We start from the raw sequence: 20,069 nt of genomic DNA on the forward strand, positions 1-20,069 counted from the left end.
TATTATTATATACTGCAATTATATTTATCCATTAGAATTATAAATTTTGAATTCTTGTTCAGTTCTTAAGTTTGAGGTAAAGTACAGGGCAGGGGCCCAGAATGTAATCGCTGACTTTCTGTCCCACCACAATGAAGAGTGATGGACTTTAAGGGGGAGGGGGGGGGTGACGAGGAGATGCAGTATTTATATCGTCACCTGGTCTGTGCGCACAATTAGTACAGGATTTACGTTTATAATTTCCGCCCTCAGACAATAACACAATTTATGTTTAATTAAATAAGGACATAACAAATTTGTTTTGTTACTATACAATTTATTTGTTAGTTTGAAGAGTAAAAACGATCGTCTTTGTCATCTGCTGTGGCTTCGATGCTGCTGGTCAACTTTTGAGTTGGATCGGGGGTTTCCCAAGGGGGAAGGACGCTTTTCAGGTTGTGCATTTAAAGGGCTGGAATGTACCAATTGTTTTTTTTTTCCCAGGTGATTTCTTTGGACAAATGTACTGAATAAGAAAACATTTTTGACTGTTATACTTGTTAGTGGTATTTTCTATATCTGTTTATTATCTGTTTCAATAGATATCCAGTTTTGCTTTAAACGTGAGATCAATGTTTTATTTTATTGTTTTTGTCTTCTTTCTTTAGACTATCTGGCTACAGAGGTGGTTTAGTCCAGTTCCTATTCTGGCGGGAGTTTAGAGTATTTAAGTCAGTCCTTCTCAGCCTTTTGGGAAGAGAAGGGGGGGGGGGGTTCAGTGAGTTGAACTGAATGTTACATTTATGCTGTTTAAGCAAATTTACTGTGTTCTTTGTAAGATAGAACAAGTGTACGCTGGTGTACAGTTTTAGTAATTTGTTTTAATATTTTTTTTGCTCAATAATTGTTTTTCCCCTTAACTGTACTCACTTATTTTGTAGATAGCACCCCCAAATCTTGCTACTTGTGCTAATAAAAAAAGAAAACACTCTTGTTTTGAGCAATGAGGAATGCTCTTATCCCTGAGCATGTTGATCAGTTGTTGTTTTTGCATAAAAATGTGTTATTGTGTAAAATGAAGTGTTTATTGCACATTCCAAAACTTGAGACCAAAATGTTAAATATGTTTAAAAATGTTTGTGAAAGTTTGTTACAGTCTTTTGCTTTTATGGAATATGTTTCAAGTTTTGTTCAGTCTTTGTTGACGTGTTTCAGCATTTGACACTACTTATCTTTTAAGTTACTGAGTCAGAGACTTTAAAAGAGACTTTAAAAAAGAAGATTTTTTTGTACATTTTTATTTTATTTTATTTTACTTATATTATTGTTTGTGTCGTGGAACAAACAATGGTCTTCTCAGAGTTCCAGATGTCAAAATAATACTTTATTGAACACAGCAATAAAGCCGAGATGACAGAATCCTCTGAATCCTCTGTCTGTCCGCTCATCCGTTTTACACCCTTCTTCTCTTACCAAAGTTGGTAATTCCGTCTGATTTGCCACAATTTATTACTAGTTCACCTAGTCCATTTTTTAATAGTGGAATTAATACATTCAATCCTCTCCAACACTACCAGTATCATCCAATGGAAGGGCCTTTATACATCCAATCCTCTTTAAGACATCCAGTATTTGGGAATAATTCAGCATATTGATCAGTATATTGATTACTTTCATGATCATACATAATATTTTAAGTAATATACTTCATATTATGTTATTTACTCAATATTTGTTAACCTGTTATCCCACACCTGGACGCCAGCACACTGAACGCTCTTTGTTTGCATGTGTCAATGTTTCCGAAAAGATTAAATGAAATGGGACAAAATTAATCTTTACAAACTATATATCATTATAAATGTCTAAGCTTCAAGCATCGACGACAGATCGCTGTTTTTCAATGGAAAGCTTATAAGGAATGTATTTGCTAAATTTGTGTAAGCAGTACACATCAAAACATGCATAACGTACATGCAGTACGTACCAGATTCGTCGTAATAACGAGTCAAACACATCCACACCTTTAAATCCCGGTTTAGTTAGAAAGGTAAGGTTCCACTGAACGACATCGCATAGAGCACTTTTAGCACAACAAAACAATAACATTGTAATATGGATAGTAATTTCTTAGTTTATGTCTCATTTCTTTGGGGACAGTATTGTTTGGATCCATTATGGAATAACCTACATTCAAAAAAGTAGCATTGTAGCATACAGTGTCACAAACAGAATGAGACCATCCACTAAAAAAAAAGTCAAAGATACTGTGCGTTCACACCGCCGGCGTCGGGAGCGTCAAAAATCACTCTGGCCGCTCTGCACACAACGCTGCAGAAAGATTCGTGAGCGCTCTGACGCTCTGACGTAGATCGAATGCTAATCTTGAATTTAATGCGGCCGCAAACAAACAAACTTGTTGATCTTGTGCAGACTAACCACAATAAGGGTAACGTTATAAGCTAACCTCATTAAATATTGTTGTGGACAAAGTATTAAGATCCTTTACCTAATAATGTATAAAGCACTCTAAAAATACTCTGATGCAATTAAAAGTCCTGCATTGAAAATGTTACTTAAGTAAATATAATCAAGTATAAACATTACTTAATGTAAGTATAATCAAGGAAATTTGTTTAAAAGTAAACTGGGACTACTGTACTTTTATTTATGATATCATTAGATTATTATTCTTATATCGTTACTGCACATCAGCAACTCACCAGAATAATGAACAATTTCAGACACCTTGGTCCACGTATCATTTTTAATTTTTTTTTTATGTCCCTGTACGCAAACAGGGACACATCATTACTGCAAACCCGCCACAGCAATAATCAATCTTTTGTTTTGAGAACTAATGTGGTCGGAGCTGCGTTCTCTGGAATCCTCTCAAGCGGTGAACTTCTACGTTCTGATTGGTTGCTGCCCAACCGCGTCATAGCTCATTACCATAAAGTTGCCCTGGTTTCAACTCTCCTTGACGCTCTCAACGGCCAAGTCGCGCCGCGCCACTCCTCGCCGCTGCTCGACGCCGGCTCTCATTGAAAATGAATGACTTCTGCCCACTTTGACGCTCTCGACGCTGGCGGTGTGAACGCAGATACGCGGAATATTGTTTATTTGAATTCTGGCACTCTCTCGTGATGCGTGCTGTGATGCACCTGTCATCTGATGGGGGTGTAACTTAGCAAACGGCTTTTTGCACAAATAATTCTTTTTTTTTCCATCTTCAACATTTTTCATATGTGTGTGTTTGTGGGGAATGTGGCTGTATCTGCATGATTACACTCTGTTTGAGCAAACATCAGTGTGTGATTACTGTGTAATCACAGCTATCAGTGTGAATGCGATTTATATGAATAGAGTGTGATTATTGACTATATGGCACATCTGTATGATTACCAATTGCATAACCAGCCATCAACGTGATTATTGACTATATGAGCATCTACCTGTATTTTTTTTTTTAACTCAAATTATTCTTATTGTATTTTTCTAGTGCTCAAATAAATCATGTATACGGTATCTAAAATTCTGTCTATTGTTTTATAATTGAAAAACTATGCAGTGGTATGTTTAATGACTAAAATAGCTTGTAGAACACCAATACATTTCATAAATATTTTTCGTCAAAATTTCAGAAAAATGGTTGCAGGAATCTAATTTTTCATGGTATCTTCTTCAGATCTGAAATAGAAACTTTCAACCCATTACTTTTCTGGATTGCTCCAGGACTGATTTCATGCATTTTTATATGAAATTAAAAATAAATCAGTGTGGTACAATTTTTCTCAAGTCACTTCAGTGTCTATAACTTTTTATCTTTTTGAGCATTATCAACTCTGGATGATAGACAGTAAAGCCCAAAGGGTCTTCTTTCCAAAGATACCAAAATTGTGTGTGTAGCACACTAAAGTCAGGAACTGTTGCAATTTTAAGTTAGGTAGGGCATTTTCAACTGTGAGTCCTATAATGGGGGGTGCCGGTTAACAGTTTAATGAAAAAACAATATTGTTTTTCAGTCATCACAACTATTATAACACTGGGTATTCAATGTACAATAAATAAATATTACCTTTGACAACCTGATCAGGTATTCTGATATCCGTTTGGTTCATAAAATCCTTAATGATGGTGCCCCACCACCTTTAAAAACATATGTACAGCTACGATCTGAACTAATAAACAAAGCGTTGAGGTCAGTATCCAGGGGTGATTACAATGTACCCAAAAGAAAGTCTGCTTTCTCTCAATCAGCCCTTTCCTATAAAGCCATCAAAATGGAATGGGCTTCCAGACAATCTAAAGAATAATGCTGATTTTTACAGCTTCTCACGGACAGTCAAAGACTGGTTCTTAGACCACCAGTCCTGTTCACACTAAAAGCACCAGACGGGTATCTGGCCTTCAGATGATACCCTCGTGGGTAACATTTGATGGCTTTTAAACTGTATTGTTTTGTGTGTTATAAAAAAAAAAATAAAAACTGTTGCACTCCATATATTTAGTACCTTATAACATTGCAACTAGCTAATTTTGCACACAAATTGGTAATTTGCACATTATACCTTCTCTGTAAACTGCCTTTTTATATCATATTAACCATCTTTGTTATATAATTTTTTATATGTTAATTGCCTTTGTTATGTAATTTTAACTCTGTTATGTAATTTTAATTGTGTAGGACTACAGATGGAAATTAGCATAATGCTAAATCTGGTGCAGCCATCTTTTTTTAATGTAACTACACCTTGTCCTGATATAAATAAAATAAACTAAACCTTCACTAAATTCTGCTCAAAATAAATCTAAATTCCAAATGTACCCATATCGTGATATGTATCGTATTGTGGCTTTAGTATCATGATGCGTATCATATTGTGACATTGTTGGTGATACACAGCACTAATCAACACTCGCTTGCACCTCCTGCTGGTGAGTGACTAACAGTAGATGGAGAGCACGCATTGGTACTCTACTGCTATCCCTGCAGTTCCCAGATGTGCAATGCTGAAAATGGACTGAAAATTGCCTGTTGAATATTATACATCGTATTTTTAAACAGACTGAATATTTTGAAAGTGAACTCTGGAAGGTGAATATGAATTATTAAATTTTTAATTACGAAAATGTGTGTGAAATGTTTTGAATTGAAATATTGACAGCTTAATTAAACAACTACGTTACTTTTCAGCCCCTAAAAATACGAGGCATAAAAAAGCAAACATTGTTAATGCAATGCATTATTTTTTTAGCATTCTTTTTTGTTTCAAAGACATTTGTCAATTATTTTACTTCCATATTCTATTTTGTTCTTTGTTTAGGTGTAAAATGAAGTACGTGAAATACGTGAGCAGCGGTATACTGTTATCAAACATCCCACGCCGCCCACTCTGATGAAAGTGCGCTTTCCTCTCTGTAACAAACTAAATACAACAAGAATGGAGAGAACAGCAAGCATTTTTTATAAAAAGCATCTGTTCATAGCAACATGGGTATGCTTGCACAAGCTCTGCAAATTAACACTCCCGTGAAGTCATGTCGCATGTTTTTACATGGCACTTTATTCAATATATTGCTTAAAAGCAAGCAGCAAGAAAAACGGTGTCAGTGTGTCATTTCATCAAAAGCAAAACTTAATTTGCTATTATAAAGCTCCTCTTCACTGTTCAGTTTTTATTAGGGGTAAAACTAATAAAACTAATCTGATTTCTGCCAGTTGGTGCCCACTGCCCACACTACATAGCGCGCACTTACAATATCTGAGAGAGAGGGACAGCATCTAGTTTTGTTGACATAAAACTGGAAATCCACCTGCGATCCGAGCGGAGAGGTTACGTTAGGCTACTCATGGACTGAATAAGCTCTCTGCAATGATAACATGAACGATGCCTACAGTCCACGCTGATAGCTGTTTTGGGGCAGTTTTTTAGTTCTCATTTCCATAAACATATATATAGCAGTAGAGCTAATACATTGGCTGGAAATCATATAACCCCTCATCTCCTCATGCTTCCCCATCTTCATAGAGAACACTGTTCATGGATGTTCAGAGCGCTTTGGAAAGAAGGTGGAAATGGCGCTGCTGCGATTTCCACACATTTTTAAACGCTGGGAGCAGGGAAATCTATATAGAGCGCCTTATTGTAATAATTTAAAAATATCAACATTTGGCACCAGATATAGATTCTCATATTGCATAGAGAAGGACAACGATGTATCGCCATATCGATATATTGTCCCACCCCTAGTTTTTACCCATGGACATTTCACCTCACCAAGGACTTGACAGACGAAATTAACTCAGAGAAGAGTTCCATGAGAAAGAAGGCAGAGCCTCAGCGCACACCTCCTATGACGTAATAGTCATGGACCAATGGTAGTATGAAGGTGTTTTGTAGCCAGAACAAACTTTTCCGGAATGATCGCTTTGGCAAGCCATTTCGAACTCCCAAAATGAACAAAAAAACAAACTTTGTTTTGGCTGGATTTTGTTCGAAATTATGTCAGATCAGTTTTTCTCTTTGATTTAGTTTGAAGTATATTAGGACCTTTAGTCACAAAAGAGCGACCATTGGGAAGAATGAGTCTGGAGACCTGAACTAGGTTTTACCCATTCGTCAGCAAGTTGTTTCTTATCATGTAAAACCATTTAGCATGACCACTTTTTCTTTCATATATTTATTCTGACCTGTACTCATTAAAATATGTTTCATTTTTTACATATATATATTTGTTACACTGAATGAGGATAGGAACATTATTTCACCCATATTTTCACAATTTTATTTTCTCAAAAGTTATTTGAAACATTAAAGTACAGTTGTGGCCAAAAGTTTTGAGAATTACATAAATATTAGTTTTTTAAAAAGTTTGCTGCTAAACTGCTTTTAGATCTTTGTTTCAGTTGTTTCTGTGATGTACTGAAATATAATTACAAGCACTTCATACGTTTCAAAGGGTTTTATCGACAATTACATGACATTTATGCAAAGAGTCAGTATTTGCAGTGTTGGCCCTTCTTTTTTAGAACCTCTGCAATTTGACTGGGCATGCTCTCAATCAACTTCTGGGCCAAATACTGACTGATATCAACCCATTCTTTCATAATAACTTCTTGGAGTTTGTCAGAATTAGTGGGTTTTTGTTTGTCCACCCGCCTCTTGAGGATTGACCACAAGTTCTCAATGGGATTAAGATCTGGGGAGTTTCCAGGCCATGGACCCAAAATTTCAACATTCTGGTCCCCGAGCCACTTAGTTATCACTTTTGCCTTATGGCACGGTGCTCCATCGTGCTGGAAAATGCATTGTTCTTCACCAAACTGTTGTTGGATTGTTGGAAGAAGTTGCTGTTGGAGGGTGTTTTGGTACCATTCTTTATTCATGGCTGTGTTTTTTGTGCAGAATTGTGAGTGAGCCCACTCCCTTGGATGAGAAGCAACCCCACACATGAATGGTCTCAGGATGCTTTACTGTTGGCATGACACAGGACTGATGGTAGCGCTAACCTTTTCTTCTCCGGACAAACCTTTTTCCAGATGCCCCAAACAATCGGAAAGGGGCTTCATCGGAGAATATGACTTTGCCCCAGTCCTCAGCAGTCCATTCACTATACTTTCTGCAGAAGATCAATCTGTCCCTGATGTCTTTTTTGGAGAGAAGTGGCTTCTTTGCTGCCCTTCTTGACACCAGGCCATCTTCCAAAAGTCTTCGCCTCACTGTGCGTGCAGATGCGCTCACACCTGCCTGCTGCCATTCCTGAGCAAGCTCTGCACTGGGGGCACTCCGAACCCGCAGCTGAATCCTCTTTAGGAGACGATCCTGGCGCTTGCTGGACTTTCTTGGACGCCCTGAAGCGTTCTTTACAAGAATTGAACCTCTTTCCTTGAAGTTCTTGATGAACCTATAAATTGATGATTTAGGTGCAATCTTAGTAGCCACAATATCCTTGCCTGTGAAGCCATTTTTATGCAACGCAATGATGGCTGCACGCGTTTCTTTGCAGGCCACCATGGTTAACAATGGAAGAACAATGATTTCAAGCATCACCCTCCTTTTAACATGGTCAAGTCTGCCATTCTAACCCAATCAGCCTGACATAATGATCTCCAGCCTTGTGCTCGTCAACATTCTCACCTGAGTTAACAAGATGATTACTGAAATGATCTCAGCAGGTCCTTTAATGACAGCAATGAAATGCAGTGGAAAGGTTTTTTTTTTGGGATTAAGTTAATTTTCATGGCAAAGAAGGACTATGCAATTCATCTGATCACTCTTCATAACATTCTGGAGTATATGCAAATTGCTATTATAAAAACTTAAGCAGCAACTTTTCCAATTTCCAATATTTATGTAATTCTCAAAACTTTTGGCCACGACTGTAGACACTTGCATTTAATATACTTTTTTGTATATTAAATCACTTTTGTAAGTTTAATTTGATGCAGACACCAAAATGGGACATCTCGTCTTTGATCCATGTACACGTATGTACTATATATGCTCCTAGTTTAGGGACTGTGTAAAGTTAGGTGCTACAAAACCCCCTACTTTAAGCAGTTTTTGAGCATGTTAAAGTCCCCCTGTGGTGAAAATCAAAAAAATTTTTATGTTGTTTATTTGTCTATGTTGGGTTTTTTAATATGCTTTTAAGCAAACATTGTGCCAATTCATTTATCAACACCATTGTTGAGTACTTTTTCCTCAAAACTGTAGTTTCTCAAAGGCAATCACAGAAACGTGGTTTGAAACAGCATTTTTTTTTTTACTACGTCACAAAATTCATTAACCAGTCGCATCAAGGGATCCTATCCTTAGCATATCATTAACTGTGCTGCAAAGCAGAGGGTCTAGTGAGAAGGCAGCCAGGTTAATCCGGTAACAGTTATATTTTTTCTGTAGATGTTTCGCTAACTGTTAATATTTCCCCCTATTTTCACAATGTCATGTGCAGTTATCGCTTATTTATTTGTATTTAGAATCACTAACTTGAATAATAACCCGCGGCAGCAGTGTAATGTAGCCTGGAGTCAGACGCACCTCTCCCACATTGACAACCTCACGTCACACGCATATGATCGCGGGCTCGATTTGGAAAAAAAACTTGGCTGCATTTGAGTCTTCAAGGCATTTTGAGGACACAAAATCATCAAGTAAATGTAAAAAATTTTACAGTATCCACTGTAGTTGTCCACTAGTAAGAACAGTTTAATCAATCATTATCCGTGTACGAACAAGCGCAAACAGATAATGTTACCTCAAGAAGTTAGCCATAAGTCTCCTTCCTTATGTTGAGCATACCAGCTTATTTCTGGTTCAAACACATACACTTTAATTAAACCAATATTTCATTTCTACTTGCCATTGCCACAGTATCGCGTTTAATACAGTTCAGTTAGTGGATCAGGAGGCGCTGGCTCATGGCTGGCTGGTGTGTGACTGAGTGGAGGTGGGGCTAATTTGCGTATTCATAGATCCACGTATAGTAAATGAGGCAAGGGTGTAGAGTTGCATTCAAGCTATTTTAAGGCATGAGAAAATTATTTTCACAAGAAAATACATTTAAATATGTCATTTTGATGATCAAAGATGAGTTTTAAAAGATACAATTTTTGACTACAGGGGGACTTTAAAGGTTCCTAATGCCCCAAAACCTTGAAAGAAAAAGAAAACCAAAAACAACAATCTTTGGGAAAATATTAGGTACCATCGTACTTTCAGTGCTTGGGCACTAATAATTTATACACAAGATCACTTGCCTCTGTACCCCTTCAGCTTGCTCCTTGGTAAATCCTTTTGTTAAGTCTGCAGCTGCTGAGTCCTGTTTCTGTGTCTCATGCTGGGTTTGGGATCCGGGGTCAGTTCCATTTGATGCCTTCCTACAAAATGCAGTGCTGTTCCCTGTCGAAGTACCATTCCTCAGCAAGGCTTCCAACAATACTGTCAACGAAACACAATTAGCTAAATGCCAAATAGTAGATTTGAATCCACATTTTTTCACTTAGAATAGAAATAAATTTATGATTCACAGAAATCATAATGTTCTTGGCAATAAAAATTGGCAATTAAATTGAACCTTAAACATGCCTAGGATTATAAAATAAAGAAACTCCCTCTCATTTTTGCTTTTAGCAAATTTCTTAATGTGTAAATATTTGTATGAACATAAAAAATTTTTTTTTGAAAAAGTGTGAAAAAGTTTCACAGACATTTGATAATTCCCTGAATGGGGAATCTCTGATGCATTGCAATTCTCTCTGGTGGGGTGGTGTCCAATGGGTCTATTACTTGTGTCTGCCTTTCTGCTGTGCACAAAACAGCATTCGCAAATTTGTGCGAATACAAATAATTGTTGTGGTGCAACCCATTTTTATTTCTCTACAAAACATTTGCTACTACTGCACAGTATGTATCTCCTGTGAGCTGATACAGTGACAGGTCTACCATTACAAAAACAATTAAACTACCTATTTGCATTCTTAACTTTAATGCAGATTTTAGATTGGTTAATATTAGCCATCCATCACCCCCTCTCACTGCACTCAGTTGTCATGATCTAAAGGTCCTTGCGCACTGAGTCCAACATTTTCATCCGAAATGTATGCACATTAAAAAATAAATACAACCACACGTTCTGTCAATCAAGTTTACACACTGCCTCCGAAACTTTCGTCCGTCATAAGAAAGTTCAGATCTGGTTCGATCTTCTACGTTTTTCGCATCCATAGCAAGCATTTTGAGGGGTTAGGAGGCATTTGACAATTTGATCCATTTCTTCTTGCAGCACAAAGCACTGTATGGGTCATTGCACACTGAGTTCACGGAAACTGTTGGTCTTCTTTTTAATATGTGGCTCCAGTATCGCTAGCAAAGCATCAAACTGAGCAACTGACATCCTGAAGAAATCTTTTAATCACCCGGGATAATCCTGCAGATCCAGTGTTTCCCATACATAGACTTAACCAGTTCGATTTTCCAACTTATATCAACATCAAACAAAAAATGTATAATCCACCCAAAAAACAAAAACCGATATTTATCTATTAAAGGGATAGTTCACCCAAAAATGAAAATTTGATATTTATCTGCTTACCCCCAGGGCATCCAAGATGTAGGTGACTTTGCTTCTTCAGTACAACACAAACAAAGATTTTTAACAAAAACCATTGGAGTCTGTCAGTCTTATAATGGAAGTGGATGGGAATCATGGCTAAAACATACAATAAAACTAACAAAAAAAAAAACCTACACAAACAAAACCACATTAAACCCTGCGGCTCGTGACGATACACTGATGTGTAAAGACACAAAACGATCGGTCTGTGCAAGATACTAAACAGTATTATATCGTTTTTTTGTTTGTTTTTTTACCTCTGATTCACGCAATGTCTTACAAACAGTTAGAACTCTCAAGTTTTCAAGTTTCAAGTTTAATTTATTTATATATAATTCATTTACCACAGCAGCACCTGACCAATGTGCTTTACAGCATCAAAATGAAATACTAAATAGAACATCAAAAAAAGCAAATACCGTATTTTCCTGACTATAAGTCGCACTTTTTTTTCATAGTTTGGCTGGTCCTGCGACTTATAGTCAGGTGCGACTTATTTATCAAAATTAATTTGACATGAACCAAGAGAAATGAACCAAGAGAAAACATTACCGTCTACAGCCGCAAGAGGGCGCTCTATGCTGCTCATTGCTCCTGTAGCATACCCCTGAAAACATTAACTGAAAACAACTGAAAACTGTTAACTGAAATATTAACTTAAAGACAACTGAGAAAGACTGAATGCAAACAAAATGCCCCCAAAAAGAAAATCCTATTCTGCAGAATACAAACTGTAAAATATGGTAAAATATGCAGCCGATCTGATAGGTTACAGGAGCACTGAGCAGCATAGAGCTCCCCCTCGCGGCTGTAGACGGTAATGTTTTCTCTTGGTTCATGGTTCTAAATAAATGCAAATTATATTCCCTTCCTAATTACATATTTTTTTTTTCTTCGTCATGACGTATTTTTGGACTGATGCGACTTATACTTAGGTGCGACGTATAGTCCGAAATATACGGTAAATAAAATCACAGCTAAAAACCAAAATTATATCCACATTTAAAATATATAACAAAATATAAGAAATAAAACCAGAATTGTCATCAAAAATCAAATACATAAATGGAACATCAAGGGACATTGTAAGCGATGGAGAAAGTAATGTCAAGTCAAGTCAAGTCAAGTCTGCTTTGTCAATTCTTCCACATGTACAGTACATACATACAGAGAATTGAAATTGCATTACTCTCAGACCCTTAGATAACACTAACAGTAGAAACATTAAAACATTAAATACAGATAATAAAATATAAAGTACAACTATACAAATAAACAAATAAATAGGTCATGTAAAAAGAAAGACAAGTAAAGCAGGTTCTGAGTTCAGTGGTGCCTGGGGAAAAGGGGGGGGGGGCAAGGTTGGAGAGGGAGTTCAGCTTCTAGACAGCCTGATGAATGAAGCTGTCCTTCAGTCTGCTGGTCCTGGCCTGGAGACTCCGCAGTCTCCTCCCTGATGGCAGCAAACTGAAGAAGCTGTGTGACAGGTGAGTGGGATCACCTGCGATGCAGAGGGCTTTATGGGTGAGAAGGGATCCATAAATGTCCTGGAGGGAGGGGAGGGAGAAACCAACGATCTTCTCAGTTGCTCTCACCATGCGTTGAAGAGTCTTCCGGCAGGACGCTTTGCAGGTGTCATACTAGGCGCCATACTACACAGTGATGCAGCTAGTCAGGATGCTCTCAATGGTGCCTCTGTAGAAGGTGCACATGATGGGGGACGGGGCTCTGGCTCTTCTTAGTTTGCGAAGGAAATGGAGACGTTGCTGTGATTTCTTGGCCAGTGCTGCGGTGTTGTTGGTCCAGGAGAGATTCTCTGAGATGTGCACACCCAAGAACTTGGTGCTGCTCACTCTCTCCACAGTCGCACCGTTGATGGTCAGAGGAGCATGCTGAGTGTCCACTCTCCTGAAGTCAACAACAATCTCCTTCGTCTTCTGCACATTCAGAGAGAGATTGTTGTCACTGCACCACCCGGCCATGTGGCTCACCTCGCTGTAGTTTGTCTCATCTCTGTTGCTAATGAGACCTACCACAGTCGTGTCAGCCGCAAACTTAATAAAGATGTTGGAGTTGTGTGAAGGTGTGCAGTCATGGGTCAGCAGTCATGGGTCAGCAGTGTGAAGAGGAGGGGGCTCAGCACACATCCTTGGGGGGCCCCAGTGTTGTGATGGTGCTGGATGTGTTGCTGCCGACCCGTAATGCCTGAGGTCTTCCAGTCAGAAAGTCTAACAACCAGTTGCACAGCGAAGTGTTGAGCCCCAGATGGATCAGTTTGTTAATGAGCTGTTGAGGGATGATTGTGGTGAATGCTGTACTGAAGTCTATGAACAGCATTTTGACATATGAGTCTTTTTTCTCTAGATCTGTGAGTGCTGAGTGGAGGGTAGCTGGCGATGGCATCATCGGTCAAGCGATCGGACCGATATGTTAACAGGAAGGGGTCCAGGGAGGGGGGGAGGGCAGACTTAATGTGGTGCATGACTAGCCGTTCAAAGCACTTCATGAGAATAGGGGTAAGTGCAACTGGACGGTAGTCATTGAAGCAGGATGGAGACGGCTTCTTCGGAACTGGAATGATGGTGGTAGCTTTGAAGCATGTGGGAACAACAGCATGACTAAAGCGAGATGTTGAAAATGTCTGTAAAGACATCAGTGAGTTCCACTGCACAGTCTCTCAGTACACGCCCAGGAAAGTTGTCAGGACCCAGAGCTTTGAGATCGTTGATCCTGCTGAAGGATCTCCTCACACTGTCCGGGGACAGCGTAATCACCTAGTCGCCGGTAGGAGGTGGAGTCTTCTGTGCAGTGGTGCTGTTTTGTGCCTCAAAGCGAGCGAAGATAGCGTTCAGCTCGTTCAACAGGCAGATGGTGCTGTCACAGGTCCGCGGTGGGGGCTTGTAGTCCGTAATGGTCTATATTCGCATACACAGGCTCTGAGTGTCTCTGCTGTTGCTGAATCGATGGGCTATCCTCCTGGAGTACTGTCTCTTAGCCTCTCTGATGCCGCGGGATAGGTTGGCCCTGGCTGTCCTCAGGCCCCCCTCATCTCCAGCTCTGAAGGCAGCATTCCGCGTCCTCAGGATTCTATAGACCTCCACTGTCATCCACGGCTTCTGGTTGGCCCGGACAGTGATGGTCTTTGTGACTGTTACATCATTAATACACTTGGTGATGTAGGCAGTGACAGTCTCTGAGTACTCTTGGAGGTCTGTGGAGTTATTTTATGTGGCAGCCTGCTTAAACATATTCCAGTCAGTGGTGTCAAAACAGTCTTGAAGAATCTCTGATGACCCTTCAGGTCACACTTGTATCTATTTGTGAACTGGTTTGGCGACTTTAACAAGCGGTCTGTATGCAGGCATTAGCATGACAGTGATGTGGTCTGAGGCAGCAAGGTGGGGGAGGGTAGATAGAATGGCCGGCACTTAATAATCAAACTCCACCTGGGGTGATTAGTGTTTGCAGACCACAACAGCATCGCGGCACCACACATCATGGATGTAAACACAAAGCCCGCCGCCATGTGATTTACCTCCTGTGACGAGGACTATGTATAGCATGTCAGCTGGTCGAGCTGGTTGTTGCAGTCTGGAACGCTGTTGCTGAGCCATGTTTCCATGAACACAAAAACACAAGTCTCTTACAGTCCTCTGAGTTGAGCATAGTAATCGGATGTAGTCTAGATTATGGTCCAAAGAGCATACGTTAGCCAGTACGATGGTGGGGATAGCTGGCTTGTGTGGGTTAGCCATTAGCCTAGCCCAGATACCTCCGCGCTTACCCCTCTTCTACTTCCTCTCACGCCACTTGCGGCGCCTCCGCTGTGGGCGAGACGCAGCAGACAAGACAAGACAAAAAACACTGACAGGAGCAAGAGATCTATGTAATGTGTTTTGAGTAGAGATTTAAAAACCAGTAGAATAGGAGCAGATCTAACATGAACTGGTAGGCTATTCCAGAGTTTAGGGCCTACAACAGTGAAGGCACATTCACCCCTTTTCTTTAATTTAACTCTAGGAACAGTGAGCAATCTAAGATTACTAGATCTAAGAGCTCGAGAGGGGTTATGTAAAGAAAGTAGTTCAGATAAAGATGAGGGAGCTAAGTTGTTTAAAGACTTACAAAAACAAGGATTTTAAACTCCACTCTAAAACGCACAGGCAGCCAATACAGAGAATCTAAGACAGGAGTGATATGGGTAAATTTACGTAGGCCCATTAAGAGTCTTGCTGATGCATTTTGGACCAACTGGAGACAGGCCAAGGTAGTGGTATTCATTCCACACTACAGGGAGTTACAGTAATCTAAATGTGATGATATAAAAACATGAATTACTCTCAAAGTCTTGAAACGTGAGGAAAGGCATGATTTTAAAGAGAAGATGGAGATGAAAGAAACAAGATTTAACCATTGAATTTACTTGACTATCAAGTTTCAGAGCTCTGTCAAGCAAAACATGCAAGTTTTTAACAAGGGTTTTGGCTTGGGATGTAAAAAAGTGATTACTGAGATATTTTAAGGCAATGCCACTAGGGGGACCAAAAAGTATAATTTCAGTTTTCTTTTCATTGAGGTTGAGAACATTTGATGACATCCAGATTTTGATATCCTTCATACAAAGTGTCGAGAGTGTAACTATCAGAGCGTTTAAGTGGCACATAAATCTGGGTATCATCAGCATAGAAGTGAAACGAGACACCATGCTTCCTGAAAATAGAGCCCAAAGGGAGCATGTACAGAGAGAAAAGTGTTGGTGCAAGAATTGATCCCTGTGGGACGCCCCATGGGAGGTTAGCAGCAGGTGACATGTGGGTGCCTAGTCGAACTGAGAGCCTCCAGTCCTTTAAATAGGAACTAAACCAACTTAAACCGGTTCACTTCAAGCCCACATATGACTCGAGTCGAGCAATAAGTATATTATAATCTATCATGTCAAATGCAGTAATAAGATCTAACAGCACCAATACAATACTATCACCCTGGTCAGTTACCATATAGATATCATTTAACACCTTTAATAAAGCCGAGCGCGTCCTCCTGAGCACATTCTCAGCAGCAGGGCATGAGGCGTCTTCTTCTTGCTTTATGGTGGATTGCAGACTTATAAGTGCATTACCGCCATCTATCTCTCAAGTGGACCATTGACACTCCTAATTGAGATTGTAGATCCACTTGAGAGATATACCAGGCCTTAATATGAAGCTTGTCACGTTTAGAACAGATTGGATTATGCACTTTCTCTGCAGCAGCTCAGTCTGTGTCCTCCGGTATATTTTCAGATGCGCTCGTATCAAACTACTGTATATAAATCGATATAAATGGTATTGCCTCATATCAAATTGCTTACAATGAAATATATCAATATATTGTACAAACTCAATATATCGCACAGCCCTAGCCCGCAATAGTGTAGACATTTAAAAATAAGAGTTAGGGATGGTCGTATCGATGCTGTAGTATAGATATATCGATACTGATGCAAATATTTGAAAGTATCGATACTCAAATAAAAAATATCATTCACTCACTTCTGACAGTGCATTTAAACAGGGCTGCATTTCCAAAGGTATCATAAGAAACCATTGATGCTTTTGGCAACGGCAGAACCATGCTTATCAGTGGACAGAAAAAAACATATGCTTGAGTTATTTCACAGTAAATAAACTGAAATTGTAGCCTACATAGTTTGTGCAATTACATTTATTTAAATTGAACATTAAAAGTTCATATAGATTATGTTCTATTCTGTAATGTTAATATAAATCATAGCTGCCAGAATAAAAAGTCTGCATTTTATGCATGCAACAGCCTTTTAGTGGCAATCCCTTAGGAAAATGAACCATGGTGGTTTTATTAAAGGGGTCATATGACGTTGCTAAAAAGAACATTATGTTGTGTATTTGGTGTAATGCAAATTGTTTATGCGGTTTAAGGTAAAAAACAAAACCAAAACAAAAAAACATTATTTTCCATATAATGTACATTATTGTTTCTTCTCTATGCCCCGCCTTTCTGAAATGCATTGATTTTTACAAAGCTCATCGTTCTGAAAAGCGATGTGTGCTCAGATTGGCCAGCTATCCAGTGCATTGTGATTGGCTGAATACCTTAAGTGTGTGACGGAAATGTTACGCCCCTTAACAAACTGTAATGCCATCTCCCAGCAGGACAAGACTCAGTCCAGCTGCTCTGCTCATGCACATCCCATAATCGGTCTTCTTTTAGCAGTTCAGTCAATGTACTGTTAGGAGTACCTAAATAACTTGGGATATTGGTTTATTTCACGTCAGAGGGAGTGTCAGGCACATTTATAAACCGAATAAATTAAGTAATTTGTGGATTAGTGCGTACTGAAGACGTGAACCGTTTCAAGCAATTCAGTTCGACCAGTTCAATAAGAAGATCCAGTTAAATAGAACGATTCGTTCGTGATCCGGACATCACTAGACCAGACAAAACCAATAAAACCCATTACAAATGAGGCATTTGTTGCATCCACTAGGGACATAATTACAAATTATAATGACTTATACTGTCTTTTTACACATTGCGTTGCGTATCACTCTGCGTAATCATAAAGCCATGTCTGCATTTGTGATCGGAGAAACAACAAGCCTATTCTACACTGCTCAAAATTCGCGTTTGAATCATCAGATCAGCAAATTATTTAAATATAAAAATCGTAACGTTACTTACAGGCTGTGAGTCAGAAGCGCCAGACTGTCCTTGCAAAGTTGGAACTGCCCCACTTTATAGAAAAAGCCTTTGTGCCACAGACACATTGTAGGCTACTGGTCCAGGAAACAGTCCTCATCCTCCATAAAATGCACAGCACACATCTGATTATTTGGGTTGAACTGTTCTGGAACAGTGTTGTAAATACAACTTAACCACTGATTTCTAGTTGTGTCCTTTTTTGGAAGGCCAATCTAAGTAGCTTCGCTTTTACAACAAAACACAGCGTCTCCACACCATGGGGGGGGTGTGGTTGGCAATAAAAGTTATGCCTTCTTCCTTTGTGTGAACATTTGGGCGGTGTTATGCAGATCTTGCCACATCGTGATGTAGACATGTGGAGGCGTGTTAGAATGAGCAGTTTTAGGGGACAATGGTTGGTCTAATCTTCACTTTTAGAAAGAATCTTTCTTTGGATTTGAGACTTTAGTCTTTGCAACTTTACAGATCTTCTTCATGCACCAAGAACTTGTAACACTTGAGAAAGGAAAAGTAGAAATCGCATCATATGACCCCCTTTAAGTGACTGTAGTTCAACTATAGTTTTTGTAGATTTCCATTTTTACCCCTACAGTAAACATTTTTAACCATGTGTAAACATAACCTAAATAAACATAAAATATGACCTAGTTGCAATTATATGTATTGAATGTTAAAATGCGTTTAAAATATAAAGTTAAGTGGGTATCATTACCCATTTTACTCTTAGTAATTTAATAATTTAATCAATTTCATAATTTAAAAGTTCAGTTTATAAGTATCGTATCGCTGTCAATATCAACGATACTGGCCTTTAAAAGTATTGGTATCATATCGAAATCAAAATAAGTGGTATCGCCCATCCCTAATAAGTGTCCCGGTGTTTTCAGGCTTGTTTTTAACTAAAAGTCATACTTTTTTTTTTTATTTCTTTTTTTTTATTCTTCAGGGCATTATTGGTATTTTGGTTACACAATAAATTGTATTTAATTTAATTTTCATTTAATTCATAGTAAACTATTGTAGTTTCTGTCTGGGATGCTTCCCCACAGGGAAAAAAGAAATATGTGTCAAAAATGATTTAACACATTTTTCAATATATATATTTTAGTAGTACCGGTAAAATCTGTGTCCCATTCACTGAGAGAGACACTATATACAAAGCAAGGAGAAGTATGCTGTAATTTTGCATAATTTGCAATGCATAATAATAATGCATAATAGGAGTATTTAATTAAATGTAATAGTAACCTATGTTATTAAAATGAATTTCAATAAATAAAAATATTGTTAAAAATCATATATTATCTGTTATTTGTCACATGTAGTAGACCATTTTTGTGCCGTGGGTAATAGGAGGATTTTCCACCTGGCTACCATCGCAAGTATATTTCAAACCTGTGGGAAATACTGAGATCCTTCACAAGGAGGTGATCTCTCCTTGAATTGGATGAAGGATGCAATAGTTCCTCCTTTTTCTCTTTTTAAGAAGAGAGAGGACAGCAAAATCATTCTCACTGCTTGAAGACTCTATTTTGTGTTGTTTTGCCAATTTTTTTCTCAATGGATTAATACGCATTGGACTCAGTGTGCTTTCTGGTTTCTATGCGTGACAAATTTTTAGGATGACGAATACAAAAACAAAAAAAACATGACAATTTTGGACTAAGCGTGTAAGGACCTTAACTTGGTTTTTGCTTTATTTCAGCTAATCTCTGTTCCAGATTTACACAAACTGCATTGCAATCAATTTCCAAAATTGCCCGGGGAGCCGTTGGGGGTTCGGTGCCTTGCTCAAGGGCACCTCAGTTATGGTATTGAAGGTGGAGAGAGTGCTGTACATTCACTCCCCCCACCTACAATTCCTGCCGGCCCAAGACTCAAACTCACAACCCTTGGATTGCAAGTCCAACACTCTAACCGTTAGGCCACGACTTCTTAAACAGACAGTAACAGAGGCCAGAGATGCTGAAGACACACACAAAGCTAAGAAAATACTATATCAGGCAGATCAAGCTCACTGTTCACAATGCACGAAAAAAAAAAAAAAATCCTAAATACTGAATTGGGGTGGGGGTTTATATGAACGTTATCTCTGAGAGGAGCTGACTGTTTTCAGAAAAATTTAGATGGTATTTTCTTTTCATCTTGCATCTCTATAATACATATTAAAGTAGCAATTATAAGCACATCCCTGTTTTGTTTACAGTGGTATCCAAGGAATCGCTATATTGCTTCTGTTACATAAGCGCCAC

At 38.6% G+C, this 20,069-nt stretch overlaps 1 protein-coding gene across 1 annotated transcript in view; it reads right to left on the reverse strand.

The window, feature by feature from the left end:
* dnajb14 (DnaJ heat shock protein family (Hsp40) member B14) overlaps positions 1-20,069 on the reverse strand; it is an 84,843-nt gene that overhangs the window by 58,922 nt on the left and 5,852 nt on the right. The window contains exon 2 of the mRNA XM_042755010.1: positions 9,743-9,923. Within this exon, the coding sequence (XP_042610944.1) occupies positions 9,743-9,923 (181 nt within the window). The remainder of the gene's footprint in view (positions 1-9,742; positions 9,924-20,069) is intronic.

The sequence above is a fragment of the Cyprinus carpio genome, chromosome A1 (genome assembly GCF_018340385.1).
Source record: "Cyprinus carpio isolate SPL01 chromosome A1, ASM1834038v1, whole genome shotgun sequence".
Taxonomy (NCBI): Eukaryota; Metazoa; Chordata; class Actinopteri; order Cypriniformes; family Cyprinidae; genus Cyprinus; species Cyprinus carpio.